The sequence below is a fragment of the Balaenoptera ricei genome, chromosome 15, assembly GCF_028023285.1.
Source record: "Balaenoptera ricei isolate mBalRic1 chromosome 15, mBalRic1.hap2, whole genome shotgun sequence".
NCBI classification, from domain to species: domain Eukaryota; kingdom Metazoa; phylum Chordata; class Mammalia; order Artiodactyla; family Balaenopteridae; genus Balaenoptera; species Balaenoptera ricei.
Window position 1 is genome coordinate 19,108,162 of NC_082653.1, and position 27,376 is coordinate 19,135,537.

The 27,376-nt window shown below is 44.4% G+C and overlaps 1 protein-coding gene and 1 long non-coding RNA gene across 2 annotated transcripts in view; one reads left to right on the forward strand and one right to left on the reverse strand.

Annotated features, from left to right (window-relative positions):
* The first annotated feature begins 32 nt into the window (after window positions 1-32).
* LOC132349566 (uncharacterized) lies at window positions 33-25,580 on the forward strand. Its single transcript, XR_009497690.1, has 3 exons — window positions 33-223; window positions 1,446-1,598; window positions 24,585-25,580. It is a non-coding gene; the product is annotated as an uncharacterized LOC132349566 (long non-coding RNA).
* Window positions 9,914-27,376, reverse strand: part of TOP1 (DNA topoisomerase I) — an 87,140-nt gene continuing 69,677 nt past the window's right edge. Inside the window, exons 14-21 of the mRNA XM_059898059.1 lie at window positions 20,028-20,171; window positions 18,912-19,097; window positions 17,754-17,822; window positions 17,097-17,211; window positions 15,679-15,806; window positions 12,684-12,778; window positions 12,312-12,461; window positions 9,914-11,212 (exon numbers count right to left, since the gene is read on the reverse strand). Of these exons, the coding sequence (XP_059754042.1) occupies window positions 11,110-11,212; window positions 12,312-12,461; window positions 12,684-12,778; window positions 15,679-15,806; window positions 17,097-17,211; window positions 17,754-17,822; window positions 18,912-19,097; window positions 20,028-20,171 (990 nt within the window). The 3' untranslated portion in view covers window positions 9,914-11,109. The remainder of the gene's footprint in view (window positions 11,213-12,311; window positions 12,462-12,683; window positions 12,779-15,678; window positions 15,807-17,096; window positions 17,212-17,753; window positions 17,823-18,911; window positions 19,098-20,027; window positions 20,172-27,376) is intronic.

Consider the following 27,376-nt stretch of genomic DNA (forward strand, 5'->3'; position numbering starts at 1 on the left):
CGACATGTCAGTCCCTCCGTCCCGCAGAGCTACCTCACGCGGCCCCGGACACAGCCTGGTGGCCACGGCCGGCCCCGTCACGCGCGGCAGCCTCGCGCCGGCCCGGCCGTCAGTCGCACACGCACACCCGGCTGCCCAGCCCACTGTCCCGCACAGGCCCGGCCGCAGCAGTTCCCTCAAGCCCGCTTCCAGAGCGCCGCCCGCGCAGCGACCGGGAGGAGAGGTGAGGGTGCGGAGCGCCCCCCGGGCCCGCCAGCCAAACCCAGTACCTGGGCGGGCTGCCCGGAGGAGGGAACCAGGCCAGGCCGCTTCGCCTCACACCCGCGGCGGCGGCGGCGCCGGCGGAGGCGGGTCCTCCGCGCTCCCTCTCCGGGGAGGGGCGGGGGCGGGGCCTCCTGCGGATTGGTCGGCAGGCTCTGATGGACAGCCGGCCTGTCCAGTCTCTCCCTTCTGGCCGCCCAGGGCCGGCCCGCGGGCAGCTCCTACGATTGTTGGACCCACGTTTGTCCCGGCCCAGTGGCCAGTGTGGCCTTGGGGGAGTCCCGTTATTCGAAGTAGTCCCCCAGGCCTGAGCATCCACTGCAAGCCCTCCAGTGGTCTTCGCCTCTGTCCCTTGCCTGGACCAGTGTCCTCCGCACCCCACGCTGCGTCTCCCCGCGGCAGGACGCGGGCTCAGGCCCTACCTCACTGCGCCCCTCCTGCAGATGCTCTCCGGAGCTTTGGTTTTCCCGGCCCGACTCCCCTTGTTTTCCTCCTCCCTCTCTGGCCGCTGCCTTTCGACCTCCAGAAGCTTCTCTTCCTCTGCGGTGGGTCCTGAGTCAGTTCCCTAGGCGACCTGACCCTTCCCATGGCGTCAGCACCCCCGTCCCCCCTCCTCCGCCAAACCCAGGCACCCTAGTGCCAAAGCTGTATCTCCCCCGCATCCAACTACCTGCTCCACGTCCCCACGTAACGCAGACATCTCACCTCCCTCTTCAAATTGCTTCTCCCATAGCCTTCACATTCTCAGAACGTGGCATTAAACGTTTCTAAGATGCTTGGGCCAAAACCATTGGAGATACCCTTGATTCCTCTCTCTGCCTGAACCCCACAGCAATCTATCAAGTCCAGTTCACTCTACCTTCGGATATCTCCGCTCCACCCACGAGCTCAAGGCCCATCTTCTCTCATCCAGACTCTTTAGCCTCCTTGGTCTTGCCTGCATCTGTTCTCTATGCTCTAGTCTTTAAAATGAAATTAAACCATGATTCCCGATCTCCAGCCTCAAACCATTCATAACTTCCCATGGCACACAAAATCCACTCTCCCTACCTGGCCCAGCAGGTCGTACGTGGTCTGGCCCCTTTCTCACCCATTTCATCTCTCACCACCTCCCCTTCACTCCATTCTCCAGCCACAAGGCCTTTTGTTGGTTATTTGAATAATTCCCCCTCTTTGTCTTCCAGCAGCCACTCCCTAGACTCACCCCTGCAATCTAGCTGCCCCTGTCACGGAACACCGCCCAAACTAAAGACGCCTGCGGTCACAGTGGAGCCTGTCTGACGGATGTTGAGCCAGGCAGAGCCAGACAGAGCAGGACAACGTACTGCACGTCGGAGGTAAGAGGCTTAGCAGAGCACCCAGCTGATGCTAGAGAAAGATCCAGGCTTCCAGGAATGTGTGAGTACCTATAAGTGTGTGCTCGGGCAGTCCACCCAGCTGGGTGGTGACTAGTGTCCGGGGCTACCTCTGACTTTGTCTTGCTGTAGTGGTAGCGTGTGTGTGTGTGTTTTGCTCCCCTCAAGTGCAGCCCCCAAGGAGCCGAGAATTCAGCCTGCAGTTGAGGTGTTGTGCTCGTAGGCTTCAGCCACCCAAAGGGAGGTGGAGTGGCTGAGATGGACTGCCACCTAGTGACAGGCCTTTAAAGTAGGAGGGAGGGAATGAAAGTTGACCCAATGCCCGGCCCAGCATTACAAGGTTTACAACATGTCACACCTGATCCTCATAATTACTCTAATCAGGGATGATTGTTCCCAATTTACTGATGAGAAACTGAGATTCAGAGAAGTTCTACAGCTTGCCCCAAGGCCACATAACTAACAAGTGGGGATTTGAACCCAAATCTGTCTGACGCCATGCATTTTCTGCCTCACAGGAAAGCCACTGGCTTCAGTAGGTGCTGGTGGTCAGTGGACAGTGGACACGGAGGCTAGCTGGCTAATCACCAAGGGTGAGGGGAGGCCCTGGGCGTGGCTGGCTCTGGGAGTGGCTGACCCTGGGCTCAGGAAACCTGAGTGCAGAACTTGAGTGCTCACAGCGTGTGGCTTAGGCTTGCTGGGGCTTGAAGTGGTGCTTGCCCCTGTCTATGGCCTTGAGCTTCTCTGTGCTAGGTGTCGGAACCATGAGTCAGGAGAACAAGAGAAACTCAGCACCAGCGCCCCGGGAATTCACAGACATTAGACAAACACTTTGTTATGTAGGGGCAATTATGATGGAGGCTATGGAGAAAAAGAACAGAGCGCTATGAGTTAAAACATTAGGGAGACTTACTTGAGATCTAGTAGACAAGGAAGATATCAGCAGTGGCCTAAAGGATGTGAGGAGATGGCTGGGTGAATTATTAGAGGTGGGTTGGAGGAAAGTGCTTTCCAGGCAGAGGTAACAGCATGTACAAAGGCCCTGAGACCAGAAAGAGCTTAGTAAGTTTAGGAATAGAAAGAAGGCTAGAGTTTACCAGATGAGAGGGAACACGGGAGGTGATGAGGTCAGGAAGACAGGTTGGGGCTGACTGGGCCCCTCCCTGCTTATCTGATCTAATCCTTTTTTCCAGGAGGCCTCCTAAGTGCTGCAGCCCTCATTTACTCCTTGGGCCAACTTGGGCAGCCTGTGGGTGGTGATGCTTTTTAAAAATCTCCATTTTTCCATTTTCTGAGAGCTTCCTGACACGTAGCCCATGCTTCCTTGCTTTTGCTTTTGCTTTTCCTTTTGCCTCTGGGTCCGGGCCTCCGGGGGCTCCAGAAATCCCTGCCAATAGGATCTCAAATTTTCAGTCTGCTGCCAGGCTCGTAATCAGGAAACAGGGCCCCATTTTCTTCCTGGGACTTCTGAGCCAGCATCTCAGGCCTCAGGCGCCTCCCTCCACCAAAGTAGGTTCAGGGAAAGCAGGGTGCGCAGAGGATGTGACTGGTATGGGCTTCCCCCAGCTCAGCATATAAATGGGTACGTGGGTGTTACTGGCAGTGCCTGCAGCTGCGCTGGCTGGGAGGGAGCAGCCCAGCACCCACGCAAGACCCACACGGATGACATCACCAAAGCTAGCCCGGCTTGGGCCTATTTCTGTCAACACTCATGCTTCAGCATGCTCCGGCTACGCCAGTACCTGTACCTGGAGTTTGGGGGGGAGTCCCAGCCGAGTTGCCCCTTTGGCCTTGTGGGCCTGACCCCACAGGTGTTTATTTAGCAGACACTTAGAACAGCACTTGGTATGTAGTATAACTGCTTTACCCCCATTGGCTCATTTACTCTTCATTACAGCACTGAGATAAGTTCTCTCATTATCCCCATTTCACAGAAAAAAATTGAGACATGAAGAGATTAAGAGGCATACATACTCGTGAACACATAGCTAAGAGGTGGCAAACCCATCCAGGGTCCATGCTATGTTGCCTTCCATGTATGTATGAACGTTTTATTGTGTTTTCTTACCCCTTCCTTAATACCCATAGCTGATGTGTTTTCTATTTTCAATTATTTGGTTAAATACTGTTACAGGTTGGGTTCTTTGGGAAGCAGGCTTTGTGACAGAGGTTAGTGTGCAGAACATTTTTTAGGGAGCGCCCTTGGGATCAACACTGTGGAAGGGAGGGAAGGAAACAGGAGGGGATGCAGGGAGAAGTTAAGCTGTGATTCAGGCCTGGTGACAGCCTCAGCCAGCCCCCCAGGGAGCTCTGTTGCAGCACCTCAATCAGCCATTGAATGTGGGCTGTCTTGGGAAGAGCACAGCCTCGGCCAGACAGCTGTCTGCAGCCACGGTGGTCTTAGGGAGCTGACAGGTTTCCCGGAAACAAGTGCTTCCTTGAAGGGGAATCTGAGTGGCACATCACTGTGCCCATCACAAACGTCTTCTTTCTTAGTCTTTTAAGTACTCTAAACATTTCTTAAAAGGCAAAAATATTGTACTGTAGAAATGGGATATGCTGTTATCCGAAGGAGGAATGTAATTTGGTTAATATGGGTTAACATGGCGGCTGTGATTGAGAATCGAATGTTGGCTGAGCTTCCTGGTAGCCAAAGCAAAAACGCTTTCTATTCTGATAATTGATTCCTTGGGGGAGAAAAATTTTCCTGGCTTTAAATTATAAAAGAAGTTTCTCAAGTGGACACTTATTTGATTGAAATAGTGGAGAATGTTCTCAGCAGATTAACAGCAAATGCCGACACAGCTTTCATTGTTCCTTGTAATGACCTCAAGTGAATATAGAAGGTATAAAAATATAGCTTAGTGAAGCCCCTTCCACAGTTGAAGGTAGGCAGATTTATAGACTTGCAGCATCAAATCTGATCCACGCATGAAACTTTATCCCTTTTCTTTAAACTTTAAAAAATTTTTACTCAGTAGTTTCTTATGTTAGATGTCTGACCAGCCCCTCTCAAGCGTTTGAGTCAGCCAGCCTGCCCCTAGGCATACAGCTGGTACTTAATAAGCATTCACCTTAGTGCACTTTGAACTCCATCCCACAACCTGCGGTCTTGTCTTTTGAGCTCTCGTCCCCAGTGTCCATCCATTGGCTCCACCTTAGTCATTGGGCCTCACACTTTTTCTGTCTTATTCTCTTGCACACCTGGGAGGTACTCTCAGCCGCTCCAGAGCCTCATGTTTTCTGTCCCTCAGGGGGAAACCAGGCCGGGACTCTGCTCTCTCTGCTTCCCCTTTGCTGATGGACGCCACTAATGGGACCCAGATGTTGAGGCAGGAGAGCTGGACTCCAGATGTCCCTTCTTCAGGGAGGTGGCAGGGATACTGTAAGTGCTTCGCTGCAGGTAGAGAAGGGGAGTGCCCTTGCTAGCCGCTGGCACAGGCCAGGCTGGACCTGCTGTTTTTCCACCTTTTCTTCCCTTCTTCCAACAAACACTCCTGATGCCTCCTCTATAGCATTGAGACAGCAGAATGAATCAGACCGAGTTCCCACTCCAGTAGTGGAGAGAGCAATGCCAACAGACGTTTGTCAACAGATGACAGTTCAGTGTGATAAGGGCCCCTGGAGCACTGGGAAGGGACAGCTGACCTTACTAGACCTGTTGGTGGCTGTGGGGACAGAGCACAGTGAGGGGTGTGCCTGAAGATATGGCAGCTCCAAATATAAGACAGTCAATCATCTGTTTTCACAATAAGGTCACTCCAGGTGTTTTGTGGCTATTTTTGCAACTAAAATGTATTGATAAATATTTTTAGAGATGCATGATTCAGATGTCCACATATAAGTTTATTTAGTTACATATTTTATTTTTTAAATTTATTTATTTTATTTATTTCATTTTTGGCTGTGTTGGGTCTTCATTGCTGCGCGCAGGCTTTCTCTAGTTGTGGCGAGTGGGGGCTTCTCTTCGTTGCGGTGCGCAGGCTTCTCATTGCGGTGGCTTTTCTTGTGGAGCACGGGCTCTAGGTGCGCGGGCTTCAGTAGTTGTGGCTTGCGGGCTCTAGAGCACAGGCTCAGTAGTTGTGGCACATGGGCTTAGCTGCTTTGCGGCGTGTGGGATCCTCCCGGACCAGGGCTTGAACCTGTGTCCCCTGCATCGGCAGGCAGATTCTTAACCACTGCGCCACCAGGGAAGTCCCTCTTTACATGAATCTTTGACTTCTATATAGTTGTCGCCATTAAAGCCACTTTTTGAGTCATCTAGTATAATTTCTGAAAGCACGTCATCTTCTTTCTCAGTCGAGAAAGAGCACTTTTGAAAAATGAGCTTTATTAAGGAATAACTTACATAAACTAAAATGCACCCATTTTAAGTGTGAAGTTTGGTGAGCTTTGACAAACGTATACCCTCATGTGACCGCCACCCAGTTAAGTCATAGAACATTTCCATCACCCCAAAAAGTGTTTAGGTGTCCTTTTACAGTCAGTCTCCCCTGCCCCCAGCCGGCAATCACTGTCTACTTTCTGTCACTACAGATTAGTTATGTGAGTTCTGAAATTTCATGTGAATGGAATCATAGAGTATGTACCCTTGGGTCTCTGTTCAGCATAAAGTTTTTGAGATTCATCTGTGTTGTTGCAGAGAAAATACTTTTTGAATCAGTATGTGATACTATCACTAGAAATTTTAACCTAAGCATAATTACCTTTTTGTATAACATTAAAACAGGTTTCTTTTCATTTCTCCCATAGATATATATTAATGATCTACATAATCACCACTTAAACTGTATTGCTTTAAAAATGTTACAGAAAATTTCAAATGTATGTAAATGGAGACAGGATAGCATAGTGAAATGCATCCAGGATAGCATCAGCCAGCTTTAATTATGAACTGGTAGCCACTCTTGTTTTGTGTCAGACTCTACCCACTAACCCCTTCCATATAATTTTGACACAAATATTAGCTCTATAATGTTATCTATAAATATTTCAGTGTTTTTCTAAAAGACTCTTTAAAAACATACATACAGGGCTTCCCTGGTGGCGCAGTGGTTGAGAATCTGCCTGCCAATGCAGGGGACACGGGTTCAAGCCCTGGTCTGGGAAGATCCCACATGCCACGGAGCAACTAGGCCCGTGAGCCACAACTACTGAGCCTGCACGTCTGGAGCCTGTGCTCCGCAACAAGAGAGGCCACGATAGTGAGAGGCCCGTGCACCGCGATGAAGAGTTGCCCCCGCTTGCCGCAACAAGAGAAAGCCCTCGCACAGAAACGAAGACCCAACACAGCCAAAAATAAATATAAAAATAAAACAAAAACAAAAACAAAAAAACATACATACATAACTGCAGTACCATTTTCAAACCTGACAAAATCAACACCGTTTTGCTATTTAAAGTGATCTTGAAGAGGCCTGTTTACATGTAATACTTGGGATTGTGAGAAATAATTACCGAGTCTGTGGTAAATTTCTTTGCCTCCTTGTTTACTGGTTTTGTCAAGGGACTACTTATAATCATCCAAAACTAGCTTGACTGAGGTCATTTCAGGATAATGTGTTTTCTCCAAAAAGTGCTTTTTGGTTCGAAACAGTTGAGAGAATAACGCAATATATGAGGGATTTTGTAAGGACTCAAATATAAGTAAACTCTTTTCTCAGAAGAAAAAAAAAAATTTTCTTTTTAAGTTTTCTGTGGAGGAAATACCTATATTTGGTGTATGTGGTATTTAGGAGGTGATATCAGAATTGGTGATTTACTGGTTGTGGAAGTGAGAGAAAGATGTGAAGGATGACGGCTGCCCTAGGTTCCAGTTGGGGGACAGAGTGGATGGTGGTGCAGTGGGCTTGGAGTGGTAGGTACTGAACTTGGTTCTAGAGACTTGAGATTGAACACGGACATCCCCACTGAGCCGTAGTTGGCAGTGCAGTATGTGTCTGGAGCTCAGGAAGGGGGTCTAGGCTGGAGGTGCAGACATGGGGGTCATCATGTTCAAGGGTGAATGAAGTCAGCTAGGCTGAGAAGAGAACCACAGCAGTTAAGGACCTGATAGAGGAGGAAACAGAAGCAACAGCCTGAGAGGGAGGGGTAAAGTCAGGAGAGGGTGGCACCATGGAAACCCGAGAGAAGTGCTCTAAGGGAGTGGTCACACGTTGTATGATTCCATTTATGTGAGGTGTCCAGGAAAGACAGATCTATAGAGAAAGTAGATTAGTGGAGTCTGGAGGTGGGAATGGGGATTAACTGTATGTGGGCATGAGGGATCTTACTGGGGGGAAGAAGTTCTAAAACTGATTTATGTTGATGGCTACACCACTCACTAAAGTTACTAAAAATCATTGTACAGTTGGAATGGGTGGATTTATGATATGTAAGGTATCAATAGTAATTAAAAAAAAGTGGTCAAGTGTCCAGTGCCACAGTGAGTTTAAATAAGATGCAGAAGCAGAGCCCATTTAGTGGTTTGGTTGCTCATTCATGGGTGATTGTGGTCAGAGTGGAGGAGGAACTGGAGGCAAGATGGGGCAGAAGCTAGTTGCAGTGGGTGGGGGAGTGACGGGGTGGTAGAGATGACTCATTCCAGGTGCTTGTGAAACAGAGAGAGGGAGGGGGTGGTGGCTGGAAAGGGTTGGGAGTTGTGGTTTCTTTTCTCGTTTTTTTTTTTTTTTTTTAACGTGGGAGAGGCCTGAGGTAGACTTGACAGGGAGAACGGACAGGACGGGCTGACCAGACGTGGCGGGTGAGGGAGGAGCCAAGCAAGCACCCGGATGTCTGGCTGGGGTAGCGTGTGGAAGCGGTCTCCCTTTGCCCACAGCTGGACTCCAGCATCATGGAGAAGCCTGACAGGAGGGAGTGGGTCAGACCCTGCACATCTGGCCTCTGCTCCCAGACAAGGCTGGAAGCGGGAGGAGGGAACCTACCTGCCAGATGAACAGGAAGGGGTGGGTCTCCTGACTCCGTCTTCAAGCATCCTTCGGGGCCCTTCATACCTGGACCTCACCTACCTGTCTAGACTCTTCCCTCATTGCAGTGGCCAGGTCAGCTTCCCATTCTCTGGCTTGCTCTCCCAGCCTTGTTGCCACCACCCAGGATGTCCTTCACAACCGTTCTTGACCAGTACCTAGTTGCCGTGCACCTGCCCTCAGCAGAAGGAAGGTCCTTGCCGGGAAAGGTGGGCACAAGTTTCTGCTCATCAGTAAAATCTGCCTGTAAGGCCGCCTGTCCCCGGTTTCTAGTTGTGGTCCAAGGTTTGTCCTCTGGTTGTGGCAGGTCCTGCTGAAGTGTATTGATAAGGCACTGGACGAGCCTCTCTTGTTACTGTTCCTTACATTCAGTGGTCTAGCTACCCCAGAACCATAGAATTCAAAAATGCCTGGCTGCAATCTCTTGCTCCAAAGCAATGGTGGCTACATAACCTCCTTCATTCCCTGGGGTGAATGCTGCCTCCCTCACTGGCCAGTGACATACAGGCTGCCAAGGACCCCTCAGGATTCTCTGCAGTGGGCCCAGCCCCAGGAAGTTCAGAGACCATCAAGGAGATGGCTCTCCTCCCAGAATATACCTGTGCATGCTGGCAAGCTAGAAGGCTTAGGGCTAGCTAAAAGTGACCAATTCTGACCAGTTTGGCCTTCCTGCCCCCTGCTCCATTTGACCAGGAGACCTCACCTTTCAACCTAATTCCAGACTTAGCTGTAACCTAGGATGAATGGAAAAACAATTTTTGTAGGGACCCTGGCCAGCTCAGGTGCTAGAGCACAGAGAAGTGGTCACAGGCCACTCCCTCTCTCAATCAACAAAAGGAGAAGTCTGCATTCCATCTGGGAGAGAGCTTCTGGGATCCAGTGTTCTGATTGGCTTAGTACCCTTCATTCCTGCCATCCTGACAGTAACCTTAGCCACATAAGCAAACCCAAAGAAGCTCCTACTGCTTCTTGCCAGCACACATGGAAAGTGTTCCAAAATCTGCCTCCTGAATACACTTGCTCCATCTTGCTCAATAAACCTACCCTAGGCTCCAAATATAGTTCTTGCACCCCACCTGTTCTTGTAGATTTTCGGTACTCGCCCTCACTTTCTGGGCCTGCCTTTTTCTAAGGATGTGGACTCTGGCTCCCTCCCCTTTGACCCACACCCACGGCAGCAGGACAGATGCAGCCCCTTCCAGGCCTGGCCCAGCCCCAGCTCCTGGGGAGGAAGGCACCGCGGGAGCAGGCAGACCACATCCCACTCCAAGTCCCAGCCCCAGAGCTCCACTCTGGCCTGGGGCCCTGGGTGACAAAGAGGCAGACATCAAGTTTCCGTTAAGTTGTAGGAATTTATTTTAAATAACCTACAGTTGATTGATTAAAAGGGAATTCATGATAAAAATAGAAGATACTTGAGGAAAGATGTGGGAAATGGACTCTGCACACACGCTAAACTAACAATGCCTCTAAAACTAATGATTATAGCAAAAAATGTCTTCACATTAAAATTCTGCTTTTTATGTGGTTTTTTTTTTCCATTTTTTACACAATTACAAAAGAAAAAATAAAAGCCCTAAAATCTTGATTATTTTTCCTTTTTTGGACCAAATACTCATTTTCCTCTAAATTTTTGACCGGTGGAACTTTTTATACAATAAAATCTTTCAAGTGAAAGACTGGGGTTTAAAATGAAAAAGATGGGTATCTGAAAGGGCACAGAGAATGTTCAGAACAAAGGATGATGGGAAAATGGTTTCAGTCACTGATTATTTCATTATCCTTAGACTCGCTCACCCCCTCATCCCTCCCCAGCCCCAATCTACATGATCTTTAAGATCAAGAAGAAGGTTTAAATATTTTAAAATAATTAAAAAGAAATAAAAATTCACATTTAAAAAGGAACACTCAAGTCAGGAAATATTTTCCCATCATGCTTTTCTGTGAACAGGTGTCTGAACCAAAACACTGCCGATGTCACGACTGCTTCAAGTTTAATGAAAACTGATTCCCATGACAATAGATAGTGACAACTCTAACAGGTGCGCTGGGTTTTTGTTCTACTTAATTTTCAATTCCTGAAATGGGGGAGAGGGGAGTTTAGGAACTCATTTCTATTAAAATATAGAAGTTATTGCAAAACCCTAACTGTAAAAACGCACCAATATAATCGGACTTCATATACAGTAGCTAAGAGAATCCAAATGTTTCAGTGAAACAGTGAATTTGCCTGGCAGAACTCTGACAAATTCCCATCCACTTGACCCCTTGAAAATAAAAACAAAATTCAAAACAAATCATACAGCTAGAATTTTGATATCTGAAATATTTTTAAATAAGTTGTCCATAGGACAACTGGCTCAGCTCTCCCTTATAATATTTCCAGGTTTATCTTTTCTCAAAGATGTTGCTTTGTTAAGACTTGCTGCCTCTTTCCCTCAGGTGCGAGGGCAGTCGAGGCTCACAGTTTATCCATCTGCCCCAAACCACACTGTTCCTTTTCACAGAACCCTGCCCCTCAAGACTGGCTAGAACTCGTAGTCCTCATCAGCCATGTCGATGGCCCAGGCAAACTTCTCCCGCTGGGTTTTGTTGTAAATTTTCTCAATTGGGACCCCCCACTTCTTGCACCTGCAGACAAGGGAGAAAGAACGGGGATTAGTGTGTCTCAGGGAACAAACGGGCCAGACCCAAGGCTGAGGCTTGGATGTGCCACCTTCTCCTTCACATCCATCTGGTAAGAATGAGAGTTAATGAGGTACCAGACATGTTTCTTAGAGCTTCATGTGCTCAACTCATTTAATGTTGACAAAGACTTTTAAAGTAGATGCTATTATAGATGTACAAATGAAAAAGGTACATATGAAAAACTAAGGCAGAGAAGTTAGGTAATTTGCTTTCATTCTCATGCAGCTAGTTAGCATGGAGCTGAAAAGTGAACCCAAGCCATCTGGCTCCAGAGTACATGCTCTTAACCACTGCAGTCTATTGCCTGTCAAGCTAACCAAACCTCCAGCACCAAACAGGGCAAAAAGAGTAGAAAGGGTACAAGAGCTCGCTGGAACCCCCGGCCCAGAGGAGCAGGGCCATAGGAGATGACTGCTCCTCCTAGGCCCAGAAGCTAATAACTCAAGGTAATTAATAAGCATCTTCCAAAAAAGCCATTTATTTTGGATGTTGGGGCCGGGGGGTGGGGGGTGGTCCAGGGAAACAAGCAAACAGTAGCGCAATCTCTTTGCATAGGTTGCTCAGATCTGTATTCTCATTTTTTTTTTTCCTCCTTGTTCATACCTTACTTCCTTCACTTGTAAAAAAAAAAAAAAAAAAAAATATATATATATATATATATATATATATATATATATATATATATATATATATATATATATATGAAAGTTAAAGTGTAGGTAGATGGGTGGGCTCTTTTGTATCTTTCCTTCAATAAGGACTAAGAGTCTCCATTCTTGTCCTAAAGTTCCATTAGGGGTAGGGACCATACCTGCATTAACAGACATAAACACACTCCAGGATGGTGTAACAGTGTTGACAATTTAGGACCGTCCAGGATGTTCCAATGCATTTGTAGTGGGCACAGCAGAAGACAGAGGTTTCCCAGAGGACTCTTAAGTGTGCAGCGTAGGAACTGCATGTGAAAGCTGACAATGCTCTTGGAACCCCCATCACCCTTCTCAAGCCAGCAGGTGGAGTTCAAGAAGGGTGCGGTGCTTACCAAGCCACGGTGATCCTCGGGTCCAGATAATTGAGTTTGGAGGTTCCCAAAGCAATTTGTTTATTCTCCTCTCGGTCTGTGGCTTGTACTTCAAGCTTCATCAACTGCTCCTCCAGTCTCTGCACAGCCTTCTTCTTTGACTCTACCACCCTGGAAGAAAGGAAGTCATCAAGAGCCAGGCCTGGCCTCTGGACAAGAGCACTGCAACCCCATGGTGCCATCCAGGGGCTGTAAAAGCAGAAAAGCCCCAGGTACAGAGATTTCTAAAAGACATCACTCAGAAACCCTAGAAAAGCTAGGGCCTCTGGCTTGTGCTCCGCCCTTTTTTCTCTCACAACCAACCCCCAGCTTTGTATCACACCAGGCACGTACTTCTTGGTTTTTGCATCCTTAAGGACCTTGGCATCAGCCTTAGCACTTTTCAGGTCTCTCCGGGCATCTGCTAGCTGTTCCTTCTTGGCATCAATCTGGGTGGGAAAGAACAATAAGATTTAGGAATAAAGTAAGCCCAGAGAAGATGAAACCTGGAAGTTCCTCAAGAGAAGATGAAACCTAGAAGTTGTCTACACCAGGCAGGCTGTCTTGGTGGTTTGCCAGGTCAAAACAACTAGGGGTGGCTTCATGAAGGCACAGAGTAGATGTGCAGCGGGTGCTGAATTCAAATGCTACTTGGCCATTTACGTTCTTCAGTCACCCTTGAAGAAATGAGGGTTTTACAGGCAGTGACCCAGGGCCCGCATTAATCCAGAAGCTCAGGGAAAAGAACCCACTGGGACTGGGAATGTGGGTGCTAATCTTTCAGTCAGAGAACACTTTGGTTTTAGATACTGGGAGAGGAGGGCTACAGGTGAGAGCTATTTATCAAATGGCTCTTGTGCCAGGTTGTCGCTTCCATTCCAAGAATACTACTGCAGGAGATACTCTTTATGAAGCTGAGATAGGGTCCTTGCATCTACTGAGCGCAGCTCATTCCTCAGATTCTACCAGCACTCTGGGAAGGAGCTGCCAACTTCTCAAGAAAGAAGGATGCACTGAAGAGAATATCCGAGGGACTAGAAAATGGCAATTAAAAGGTACCCAGGAGGCCAAACAGCTCAGCTTAGTCTGTTCCAAGCCAATACATGGCATGGCCTGGCTTTGGCATTCTGTTTTCAAAAGGAGAGAAAACTGAGATGGGAAGGAAATTAAAATGGTTATCACCCAAAGCAGATTTGAAAACTTTTTAGCTGTGGAGCTCTTTTTCCAAATGAAATCTCATGGGGACCCAGTCTTTAAAGGAAGAGAAAAAGGCAGTTCCAGTCTTTCTTGCTTGAAAGAACCAGTTCTAAGTTCTCCTTACTTAAGCAACACTGTGGAGTTAGAGCCCCAAAGCAGTGAGCTCACACTGCTGGGAGCAGGAGAACTCCTGACCTGTTATTACCTTGCTAACCTGTAAGGTCAAGGGAACCTCTGCCGAGTAAATACATGCCTGACTCATACACACTGAGCTGTTGCTCTCAGCCTGGAATTGTCTGTTAGATTTACATGCACAGCCTAAGACTGGAAACAGAGGTCACCATTGTGAGAGAATCATTAAATGTGTTTTACTATGAATGGCTTACTTCCAACATCTATGTTGTCCAAAGTCAAGCTGAAGGAACTGACACAAAAGCATCACAGACACCACTAGCCAGATTCTTAGGCCAGAAATGCAACAAACCACAATCTTTTAACCATTTCTGTGAATGCTAAATTGGCAGGCTATGTCAAATTCTCTCAAAGCATCAAAGACTCCATTGATTCACTTGGCAAACAGGGGCATGTGTTTGCTTTGTGGGCACACAGGAGATGGTTCCTGTGCTTAGAGGGCTCGTCTGGCAGGCAGCCTGGGTGCCCAAACAGTGGTTCCAGAGTAAGACCAACAAAAGGCCTCCTCATGCTCCAGGGAAGGGTCTCCTGAATTAGGTAAATACCACCTGAACAGTCATGCTTTTATTTCTGGCTTGAAATGACAGCATGAGGAGAGTAAACGGCACCAGATGACTGCCATTAACAGAGCTGCTAGGATGGGCGGTCTGTACAGGTTCTTTGCCTGCCAGTCACATGATCCAAGGATTTGAGATGTCTATGGACACACATTTATTTACTGTGGATGTGTGCATCCCTTCAGGAAAGCCAGATGGCATCTGTAGCGTGAACTGCAGGTTGTGTGTGTCTTTTGACCTATATGTACTACACCTGGGTATCTACCTGGAAGAAATTTCAACAGAAGGAAAACACCCTGGGCCTGAAAACATATGTGCAGCCTCACTCTACAGCAGTAGTTTTTAAACTCCAGTTGTCCAAGTACAGTATTCTGTGAACGCAGATGGAAAAGAATCAATCTGTAGTTTAATTAACCTCTAGTTGAAACTCATCATTTCTTCTTCAGTTATGAGTGTGGGCAATTAAACACAGTAATATCAGTAGTATCTATGACTTTATCACCCATAGCTAGTTCATATATTTTCATATTATAATTGCTGCAGAAATCAAAGTATCGTTTATATTCATGACTACCTTGACATTTACAGTAATTATTAGACCCATCTAAGATCTAACTTAATAAATTAATAAGGAAGGACATCTGTTACTATATCAGACTTTTTGGTAAACATATTTCAAGATAATTGGTTTACTATGTAACCCATGTGTCTGCTTTGTAGTGAAATATCTACAAATTCTCATTGTGGATTAATACATTAGAATGGATTCGTTATGTAGCCATTGGTAAAACAGAAATGCACATCATCAAATGTTAAGTAAGTGCCTTGCTGCTTAAAAGCTCAGTACCAGGCAGAGCTGGAGGAAGGAGAGAGGCACGTGGAAGAGGAACAGCATCTAGTTGTTTACACATCACCCTCTCCCTCTAGGGCAGCAGCTCTGGCACACAGCCTGTATTCAACAGATGTTTGATGATGAGCTAGATAAAAATATGATTCATGTGGAATGTGTAGAAATAAAAATGGTTGTGCTAGGATTAGGGGGAAATTAAATATTGTTTCATCATCTTCAATTTAAAACAGTCTAATTTGGAAATAGTTGTATTTCTGGGCTGTGGAAAGGAATTGTGAAGACTATCTTTATATCCGTTATCCTCATGTATAAGGACAATAATTAGCAGTATTTCAAAGAGGGTACATCAAATTTACCTTCTCAACACAGAATGAAGACTTGCTGAACAGTGAGTACCTGATATTCAGTATCTTGATCAGCAATAGCTACTGCCAAATTTCCATTTATTTAGCATGAACCTTTCTGATATCCCAGCCAGAAGGGTGGAGTATAAATGCCCATAGCAGACATGCTTCTCTTCATTTTGCTACCCCACCATCCACATCCAAAATACCTTGGATTGCAAGTTCATCATGGACTTCTCAAAAGTTTTTGGTGGTGCCCTCTGATGGTTACAAAGAATTGCAACGGCCCGGTTGGCACGGTTATAAGATAGTATCTTTGCTGGGATGTTCTCATCAGCTGTAAAAAGGAAACATGGTAATAAGAGTCCATCTGTATAAGAAGAGAGAACACACAATGTCCCTTTCCCCAGTGCTTTATCTTCACGTAAAGGTTTTACTGGTCCTCATCTCATTCAGATGATCAATTCAGGTTCCCCCAAGGCACAAGGTCAAAACCTGAGAGTCAAGAGAATCATCTGCTTGCCCCAGTGCCCACCTCCCCCATCTAACCACCCACCCAAAATAGCCTGAAGAAAATATGGGAATTGGGACAGAAAGAGCCTGTAGAGGAGGGTAAAATGAAGGGACCAGAAATTTTACATCTTAAAACCACAAGGCACTATATCTTTCAGAAAGAAAAATACAAAGTGTCACCTAAGAAGTGTTTTTACTTGTGTCATATAGCATTCTTTACCCCACCCTAAAATACTGACCCTCAACATACCCATCTTTGGCTTTTTGAATACCATTTTCTAATACCATTTGACATATTTCTAGAGGACAGTGGAAATTCAGCAGTGACTAGGCTCCAGAGAAAAAAACCTTGTGGATCTTGGTGATACTTTCTGCAGCTAGTTTTTAGGAGGACACTACCTACTCTATTTTTTCTTTTATACTTATTTATTTATCTATTTATTTGGCTGTGTCGGGTCTTAGTTGTGGTATGCAGGATCTTCATTGTGACATGCAGGATCTTTTGTTGCAGCACGTGGGCTTAGTAGTTGCAGCATGGGGGCTCTCTAGTAGTGGCACGTGGGCTCTAGAGCACGTGGGCTTAGTTGCCCTGCAGCATGTGGGATCTTAGTTCCCCGACCAGGGATCGAACCCACATCCCCTGCATTGGAAGGCAGATTCTTAACCACTGGACCACCAGCGAAGTCCCGAATACTACCTACTCTTAGGAGGGAAAAAAAGAAACCTCAGGGAAAGGATTTGCTCCTATGCTGTTTTAGTAACCATGATAACCTTACTCTCTCCAATTTAACAGAACATCATAGCACTTTATCTTCATTCTATGAGCTTTTAAATAACATAGATATAAAACACAAATGCAGGCATTTTCAGAGCAGATAGAAAGCCCCTGTCAGCATTTCATAAAACTATTCTAGAAGCTAGAGTAGGAATAGGGGAAACAGCACTGATCTGTTTATACATCTAAGCCTTAGCCCTCTATTAGAGGTATGGAGGGAAAAAGTTTCCAGTCACAATGTTAAGGAGGAAAAGTAGAACAGATCTAGGACTTAGCTGAGTAAGGATAGTGGTCATCATCGGTAAGGCTATGGGCCCTATCTGGTCAGGCAGTACTTACGAGCTGTGAGTTCCTTTAGCTGCTGCTGTAGCGTGATGGAGGCATTGTATGTACGGAACACCTTCGCTGTCAAGCCCTCCATGAGATCCTGAAGATGTTTATTTAGAATACCGGTCTGGAGGAGACAAAGCAACGAAGAGGATGTTGGGATTTAGGTAAAAGCCATACATACCACCCTGGCCCTTCTGGCAAGCTCCAGGACATTTATGCCAGTGCAATTACACCTTGCCAAGTTTACTGTCCTGCCAGTGGGAAGTTAGGAAACGGGAGAAGAATTCCAGAATACAGAGTTGCATGTACCTCCCAAAGAAGCACACTTCAATCTTAAGCAGGCCAATAAAGCAACTGTATCCTTCCCTATTAAGATCTTCCCCAATAAGATTTCAGGGACAGGTCTTGGGTCTCTAGCACAGGTGGCTGAGCATCCAGCCAAGGGAAGGCTCTGCAGGAGCCAGAGGATAACAGGCAGGGTTCGTCCACCCCATCCCAGGGCTTCGGCCATGGATTTGCTGTGTGCCTGAGGAAGGGAGGGTATACAGGGTGTCCCAGGACAGGCCGAGCGGAGAGCCCCAGTCACTCCCAGGCAAACCTCTCCTTTAGGAGCTTGGGAGGCTCTGGCTGGACCCCTCTTCAACCCAGTGCAGTTTGCCCACTCACATTGAGTCTATCAAAAAGATCATCCTCAGGCTGTTTGTTCTCCATAAATAGTTGTAAGTTCTTAAAAACCTAAAAGAAATAAGCAGAGCCTAATTATTATTATTTTTGAAACCTCTACTTTGGAAATAACTGCAACTTAAAACTTGCCAACAAACCAACCAACCGCACAGAGTACAAAGAAACACCCATATCCTTTACCCAGATTCACCTACCATTAATATTTTACCTCATTTCCTATTTGTGCAGTGTACACATACACTCATTTCCTTTCGACATTTATGTGTGTATATACACAATTATTCGTTCAGAACCATTTCTGGGTACTTACATAATTATGGCCCTTTACCCTTGAATACTTCAGTGTGTTTCCTAAGAATAGGGATATTCCCTTACATACACACAGTACTTCTCAGCTTTATAAATTTATACTGACACATTTTTATCCAATCTATTGTCCATATTCCAATTTTGTCAGTTGACCCAATGATGTTCTTTACCTCCCCAGTGTGGAATCCAACCTAAACTCAGATATTACATTTAACTGTCAGATCTCTTTAGCTTTGTTTAATCTGGAACATTTCCACAGCCAGCAAAACCTAATTACTGATGAAACATCAGACTGCTGAAGGGCTGGACCACTGGGGTACTGCACTCTGTAAGGTCTCCAGTTCAAGTCCAGTACTTCTGGGGGACCATGGTGCTGCAGCACCCTCTTCAGCTATGGGCTCAGAGATCCGGGGACTCAAGGGCTACCTTTTTGCTGAGTGAGGAGTTGGGGGAAAGTTGAGCAATGCTACGAAAATGACAAATTTGCAACATGACCAGGGAATACTGAAGTGTGGTTAGATCATTAAAACAGTGTGATAGGATAAACCTAATGTGCAGTTCGTTGTGAGGGCCAACTCTCTATAGCATTCTCTGTTGAATGCTGCCACAGGAGATGGCCCCTTGTTCCCAGTAAAGTAGCATGGGGTGAGGGGTGAGGGGCAGGGACTAAAAGGAGGTACACAAGACACCAAACAATACCTCTCCACTCTCTTTCAAGCCATTTCTTCTAGTGTTCAGCAAAGCACAGAGCACAGAAAAAGCACTCAACAAATGCTTGTTGAATGAATGAATGAAAAAACAGGCCAGGGAGCTCAGGCCACATTAACTTACTCGTTTCTCAACGGGGACTTTGTTATAGTATCTGATTGAGTCCTTTCCCAGGAAGTCAAACTCTACCACGTATTCCTGACCATCCAACTCTGGGTGCAGATTGATGTGTTCCACACGAAGTGAGCAGCAACCCACAGTGTCCGCTGTTTCTCCTTCCTCCTTCTCATTGCCCGCTCGCAGAGCAAGCTGTCCAGGGGTGAGAGAAGGAAAAAAAAAAAAAAGATAAGCATGAATGAAGAAACGTCAACATCTGTAGGAAACCAAAATCAGAAGCCTCCCAATTCTCTTCGGGAACAGAGCATCAGTTTGCAAGGCCTGGGAATTCCGGATCTGCGTTGTTGCTTCTTCCCTTATAAAATGAAGTGTGGATCATCAAGGGATATTAAACTTTCCCAGAAATCTAAGCTTCTGTTTACTCTTGTCCTTTCAAATGGGGATAGTGGAAAGAACATATTTAAAACTCTGGGCAATCAGACTCAAAAAGCTAGCCTCGTAATTTTGCTTAATTTTTAAGACAATTAAGAACTTGTGTTAAAATAAATATACTCAGTGCAAAACCGGGGGAAAACATGAAATGTTTTTCTTCCAAAAGAGTGCTGAGAAACTGATCTTCAAAGCACTGACTTCTAAACTGTAGTTGTGATACATTGGCAGATTATTTAACCAATTTTAAGGATTATAACCATCCTTTTTAAAAACAAGAAAGTAAAAAAATCAGAATTCACTGCTCATAGAAAGGCTAAGCATTATTTTGTGCAACATTTGTTTCAGTTACACACAAACATATTTATGTGTTGCGTTGTGATTAAAATAGAATTTTGGGGGGTGGTGCATTGTCAGAAAGAGTTTGAAAATGTCAGTATTTCTGGCACATTCAGATTCATGAAGATCCTCCTATTAGGCAGACTGTATCTAGACAGCATCAGACACTGAACATCTCTCTCTCCACTTCCACCTTCCTTACTGGACCAGAGATCAGGTGAGCAGGACCCCAGGTGTCTGGGCTGTCACTGCCCCTCCAGCAGTACTTATAGCACAGGGTCTGGAGGAGTAAATGCTTCCCACATCTCCGTTAAGATGCACATGGTAGACGACGTGACAGGAAGATGCTCTCACCTTGTCGATGAAGTACAGAGCTACAGCTCTCTGCCGGACTTTCATCTCTTTGGACTTCCAGTCTTCCCGGTACTGGTTCCGGATCTTGTCCACACACTTCTTCAGCCGCCGAGCAGTCTCATATTTCTGCCAGTCTTTCTCACCCTGCAAAAGACCCAGTGCCAAAGGTGGATTGCTTAGGGACGGTGGAGTAAAGACAGACACTGAATATCCAAGTTCAGAGCTCTGAACCAAAGAGAAAGAACTTGAGCTTCAGTTAAGCAAGGCATATACCTGATGAGAACTCACGCTGTCCCATTTCCCTGACAAGCAGAACTGGCTCTTGTCTGATTGCTAAGAAAGCCTCTGGCTTTCATTTTGTGAAATGTTTATGTTCTTAAGAAAAGCCCACATGACATGTCCCCAAAATTAACTTCTGTCAACACAAAGGGTATAAACATCCCTATTCCCACATCAGCATCACAGCTTTGCTGCTGAATCTGTGACCCAACAACAGTTTTCTGCTAGGAGTGAATTTCATTAAATTCAAGACAATCATTCACAATTTGATGGAACTGTCAAGGAAGCAGAACCAAAGATAACAACATGTAATTACTAAGGAACACAATGACTTCCAGGAACAGCTATAATTATTCACCATTTTCTAACTTCTGCATTTAAAAGTATTCTTAATGAGATTGAGGGCAACAGTGTTACTGGGAAGACATTTTTTTAACATTAGAGCTTTTAGTGGCAGGTTTAAAAATTGATTCTAAAGCCAATGAAAGGTTTTTAAAAGGGTGTGAAAAGACAATCTAATCAACAGTGATGGAAGATTTCTGTTACCTTGTTGAATGGAAAAAGATTCACAAGCAAGGACTGATAATAATGTCAAGTGAGAAAGGAAAGGAAGGAAAATAAAATCCAAGAAATCCAAAAGGGCCAGGGAATATTACAAGGCCTGAAACAGACTATATGACATGAACACAGGGACAGAATTTGAGAACTCAAGAATCTCAGCTCTTAGTTCCCCCAGCCCACAACCAAAGAGAGTTGCAGTGATTTCTACCTATGGCACAGACAGGTGGTCTTTGAGGCATAAGAACTGCGGTCAAGGTACCTGGCCTTCTGAGCACGCAGGTGTGTGGGGCACATGGAGCAAGAAATGTCTTCTGGGGCTTCCCTGGTGGCGCAGTGGTTAAGAATCCGCCTGCCAATGCAGGGGACACGGGTTCGAGCCCTGGTCCGGGAAGATCCCACATGCCGCGGAGCAGCTAAGCCCGTGTGCCACAACTACTGAGCCTGCGCTCTAGAGCCCACGAGCCACAACTACTGAGCCTGCGCGCCTAGAGCCCATGCTCCACAACAAGAGAAGCCACCGCAATGAGAAGCCCGCGCACCGCAACTAGAGAGAGCCCACGCACAGCAAAGAAGACCCAAGGAAGAGAGAGGGAGAGAAAGAAAGGGAGAAAGGGAAGGGAAGAAGGAAAGAAACGTCTTCTACTTCTAGTTCCTAACATTCAGAAATGAAAGCTACGCTAATGAGTCATCAGCACACTCCCACAGCTGTGTGTGGACTAGTTGTATATGCTTGTTTGGCTACAAAACAAGAGGCTCAGTAACTACCTGTTGTTGTGGGTGGGTGGTTTAGTAGTTGAGTGATACAGGAGAAATATCCAAGTTCTATATACTGACAATGGGAAGCTGAAAACTTCCCTCTGGTTTTTCTAAGTACATTCTGACATTTAAGAGGGCAAATAGGACTTCCCTGGTGGCGCAGTGGTTAAGCATCCGCCTGCCAATGCAAGGGACACGGGTTTGATCTCTGGTGTGGGAAGATCCCACATGCTGCGGAGCAGCTGAGTCCGTGAGCCACAACTACTGAAGCCTGCACGCCCTACAGCCCACACTCCACAACAAGAGAAGCCACTGAAATGAGAAGCCCGCGCACCGCAACGAAGAGTAGCCCCCGCTCACCGCAACTAGAGAAAAGCCTGTGGGCAGCAACAAAGACCCAACGCAGCCAAAAAAAAAAGCAATTACACATCTTAAAAAAGAGGGCAAATAAGAAAAAGGTGTGGTAGAAACTTTCCTCATGTAAGTAATAAATCTCAAGTCAGTAATAAATCTCCCTGACAATCATTCTTATATACACACCCACGAAAGACGGGACACGAAAGGCTCATCTTCAACAGTACAGTCTCCAGCTCAGAAGTGGGCTCCCTCCCATCATTCTGATACACACAGGCCTACCAAAACCTGAGTCTGAGTCTTCGAATTCCAGTAGGGTTACATTTGCTCATTCCTTAGTCATACCACTGAAACAAAGTTTAGAAAACCTAACAAGTAAGTCATTCACGGGATAACCACAAGACCAACTTTTCTTCACAGGTTGGCTAGGCTCCTGGCACAAGGATCCAGGATTATCTCAAATAAGGACACAGAGATGGGGGTGGTGGGAAGAGCCACCTTGTCTAGGTCTAACAGGAGAGGGCTGGCCCCTAGGAAGTATGCATATCCCTGTGCCCTTCAGTTTCCCTAAACAGAATCCAGAGAGTGAACAGCAATCTGAACCCCACACATACATAATTTAAACAAAAGACAATAAACTGGCCCTACGTGTTTATACTATGTTTAAAAATAAAATCCAACCAGCTTTCCATACATGCCCATTCTTAAATACGTTTGTCTTCTTCTTATTGATTTGTAGAGTTCTTTATAGATTCAAATCCTTTTCAGATAAAAGTAGTATATTTTCTTCCAATACTTCCTATTCAACCTTTCACTCTGAGTAAATCTTCTAAAAAGATTTTACGTTATGCAGATTTAAGTATACAGTTAGATCAGTTTTGACCATCCATAACCCATGTAACCTACACCCCATCAAGTTAGAGAATATTTCTGTCATTCCAGAAAGTTCCCTTATGACCCCTCCCAGTTGATCACCAAGCAACCATTGACCTTTTAATCTGATTTCTATTATCATAGATTAGCTCTGACTAATCTAGAATATTATTTAAGTGGAATCATAAAGTTGAGATTCTCATGTCTGGCTGCTCAACGTGTTTTAAAGATTCATCCACGTTGTTGTATTTATCAGCAGTTCACTGCTTTTACCTTGCTGGTATATTCTATGACTATCTCTAATGTGTTTGACTATACTACACTGTGTTTATTCTGATGATGGACCCCTGGGATGTTTCCAGTTTTGGACTCGCATAAATATAGCATTATGAACATTGTTGTATAGGTCTTTTTGTGGACATATGTTTTCATTTTATTTGCAGCAAAATTACCTAGAACTGGAATTAGTATCTTACTGTGGTTTAAATCTGCATTCCACTGATAACTGGTGATGCCGAGTACTCTTTCATGTGCTTTTTTACTGGCCAATCCTCTACCTTCTAAAGCATCTTGTCTTTTGCTCTTTTTTATGGGATGTTTTGTCTTTTTATTATTGAGGGATAGGAATTCTTTGTATATTTGAGATGCAAGTCTTTTGTCAGATATACATGTTGCAAATGTTTTCTCCCAGTCTGTTACTTGTGTATTTATTATCTTAGCAGTGTCCTCTGTTGAACGTATTTATTCTTAATAAAGTCCACTATATCAACTGCTTATTGTTAGTGTTTATTTTGTGTCCTAAGAAATCTACTCTAAGGTAATGAAGATGTTCTACCATGATTATCATCTAGAAGTGTTAATGTTCTAGCTCTTACACTTAAAAATTTAGAACTGTATACTAATAAGTCAGGTTCAGAATGTAATTTTTTTTTTTTTTTGGCTGTGTTGGGTCTTCGTTTCTGTGCGAGGGCTTTCTCTAGTTGCGGCGAGTGGGGGCCACTCTTCATCGCAGTGCGCGGGCCTCTCACTGTCGCTGCCTCTCTTGTTGCGGAGCACAGGCTCCAGACGCGCAGGCTCAGTAATTGTGGCTCACGGGCCCAGTTGCTCTGCAGCATGTGGGATCTTCCCAGACCAGGGCTCGAACCCGTGTCCCCTGCATTGGCAGGCAGATTCTCAACTGCTGCGCCACCAGGGAAGCCCCAGAATGTAATTTTTAAAAAAATAAGCACATCTTATTTTCTCCTTCTAATAAAACTCACCAAAATCAGAGCCTCCCAAAACTATAAAGTTTTACAAAGACATTTTCCTTCAATCCAGCCCTGTATCCCCAGATGGTTACATTTAAAAGGTTATAGACACATACATCTTTGAAACCCCTAGGTCCTAAAGAGAGAAGAAACAGAAGTGGGTATTTGGCACTGAGAATATCTTGGTATGACTGAATGCAATGTGATAGCAACAGTGATACTGAAGGTTGCTGTACTTCATTTAAAAGAAAAATGATAAATTTTGTTCATAAAGTTAAGACTGGTTTGAAGAGTCTTACTTTTACTAAGGCCTACTTCCCCAGGTTACAAGACCAGATAATGCTTGGCAGGGGCTGGATTTAGCAGTTGAGAACGTACTATAAGCAGTCCTTTTGCAACCTCTAGATCCATGGTTTATCTGGGATCAGAGAGTTTTGTTGAAAACACAGGTTCCAGAAAGCTGACCGTCATTTCCCTGCTATTTCAGATTCTACAGGCACCAGGTACAGAGTGGAAGAGGACGGAAATGGAAACACTTGCAAGAAGATGTCTGTATAATGGGAATCCTGGGTGGAAAAGCAGAACAAACCAAGATGAGTATATAAAGATGTGAATGAGCTCAGGACAGTCTTTTCAGTAGCTGGAGCATGTGTTACTGTGGCTCTCAAAAGTTCTGATCCTTTCAATGACCTAGGAGACCAGAAGTAGTGTAACGCTGGCTATGACCACAAGCAGACCAATCCAAGTTTCTAGAAAGGGGGCAAGGACAGGGTACATCAAAGGGACACATTTCAGCTGTGCTCTTTTTTACCCTTGACAACCAAATTTTTTAAATTGTCAAAAATCTGTATGTCACATCATGCTTGAGTTAAATTTTTTGAAGGAGCAGAGATGGAGTAGAAAGGTGTAACAGTATTACATGGGAGAAGTGAATGAGCAAAATACAGATACAAGAGCAAGCAAAGAATCTCAGGAGAAATCCCTAAAGGCTGAGCAGAAAGGTGTACAGCAGAGCCCCATGATGGTGGCAGCCTCCCATAAACTGGACCTAAAGTCCCCCATGAAGTAAAACCACCAGTTACCACCCTTCACCCTCTATGACAAAATCTTACGCTTCACAGACCTTTGTCAGATCAGGTCAATGAATTCATGCTTTAATCATCACTGTACTCCAAACATGTAGCAATGAAAGTGCTTCATGCAAGAAGGGGCAACCTGAAGCCAGGGGCTGTGTTAGCGTGGGCTGAGCTGGGTTAGAAGACTCGCTGTAAGACAGGAGGAATGAGCAGAGAAGTGGAGAGCAAAGAGGAGGAAAAGGGAATGATACACAGACAAAAACTACTTCCCATTCAAAAGGGTTTACAAACAAATTCCAAAATATATGAGGAAAATGGGTTAGAAGAACTGCCAACAAAATAATTAGTACATGAATTCACTTCAGGTAATATTTTAAAGAACAAAGACTTTCAAGAGAAAAAAAATATATAACATCTACTAAAAAGGACAAAAGAATGATAAAATAAGCACGTCTTAAATGAAATGAAATCAGATAAATATGAAATAAAAATAATTAGAAATCCTGAAAACAAAAATAATAATTGAAACAAATTATAGGTGGGATAAACTTTAGATTGGATATAATCAAAAAGAGAATTAGTGAACAGAAGTAAGTCTCTAGAACTCCCCCGAAATGAAGACCAGACCTAAAGAGACAAATAAATGAGAGGAATGGCCTAGAAGCTATGGAAGAAATAATGGCCGAGAGTTTTCTAGAATAAAAATGCTTTTGTCCTCAAATTGAAAGTCTAGTCTGAGTATCTTTAAAAATATATGTATACTTAGATACACCATAGATCGCCAATAATAAAGATGCATCCTTTACTGGAGAAAAGACAGATCATAAGAATGAAAATAAAGAAACTTTCAGATAAACAAAAGAAAAATTTGCCACCTATGGAAACTCACTAAATAAACAGTAAAGGATGTATTTCAACAAGTAAACCCAGAGAGAAGGTACTGAGTACAGAAATTAATCGAGTATTTGACTGTGACAATAGCTGACTAGTGAGAAGTTAAGGTTTTATGGATGATTGTTTTTTAAAAATATAAAAATAGTGTCACTATATAGAAACTCCAAAAAGACACAGACACTTTTATAATAAGAGTTCAGCAATGTTGCCAGATAGAAGATCAATATTAAAAAAATCAACAGCATTACCACTCCAGTAATAACAAACAAAAATGTAACAACGAAAAATACTCAATTGCACAAAAAACTATAAGGTCTCTAAGAAAAGTTTAAAAAAATGTGTAATACCTCTATGGAGAAAATTATAAAACAATATTGAAGGATATATTCAAAGACATGAATTAATGGAGAGGTATAACATGTTCATGGATTGGAAGATTCAATAAAATAATCTCAATATTTTATCCCTATTAATCTATAATTTCAATGCAATCTTATAAAAAAAGTCTCAATAGTCTTCATTAGAACTTGACAAATTTATCTCAGAATTAATGTGGAAGAGCACAGAGCCAAGACAATTTTTAAGAATGAGACGAAGGAAACTTGTCCAACTCAATAGTAAGACTTTATACAGCTACAGTAGTTCAGACAGTATGCTACTGATGAAGAAACAGACAAATGAAACAAGACAGAGAGCCCAGAAACAATATGACATATGTGTAGAAATGTGGTATATGACAGAGGGGTAACACAACTAAATTGTTCTGGGACAACTGGTTATGCATTTGGGAAAAATACATTAGATCTCAACCTCACACCATACACAAAAATACATTCTAGTGGATCAAAGATCCAAATATAAAAAGCAAAATCTTAGAAACATATGGAAAAAAGAGAAACTTGTGCTCAATGTTGGGAGGGTGGTGGTGATGTAAACTGGTTCAAGTACTTTAGAGAACAATTTGGAAATATCTAATAAAGAATTTTTAAGGGACATTTTCGTCTGTATACACAAGGAAAATGTGTTTATGCCAGCACTATTATATTAGCTAATGACTGTAAACCCGAAGTCTCTCTTGACAAGAGAACAGATAATTTTTTATATAATAGAATACCGTGTAGCAAATAAAATGGATAAATTAGAAATGTGTATCAAGATAATAAAATCTCAACACCAAAGCTGGGTGAAATAAGTTGCAGAACAATCTCAATAACATATCTCATTTAAAATCAAACCTTGTAAAACAATACTACATATTGCTCATGCACACATAATATACTGTAAAAATACAAAAATACACACAAGAATG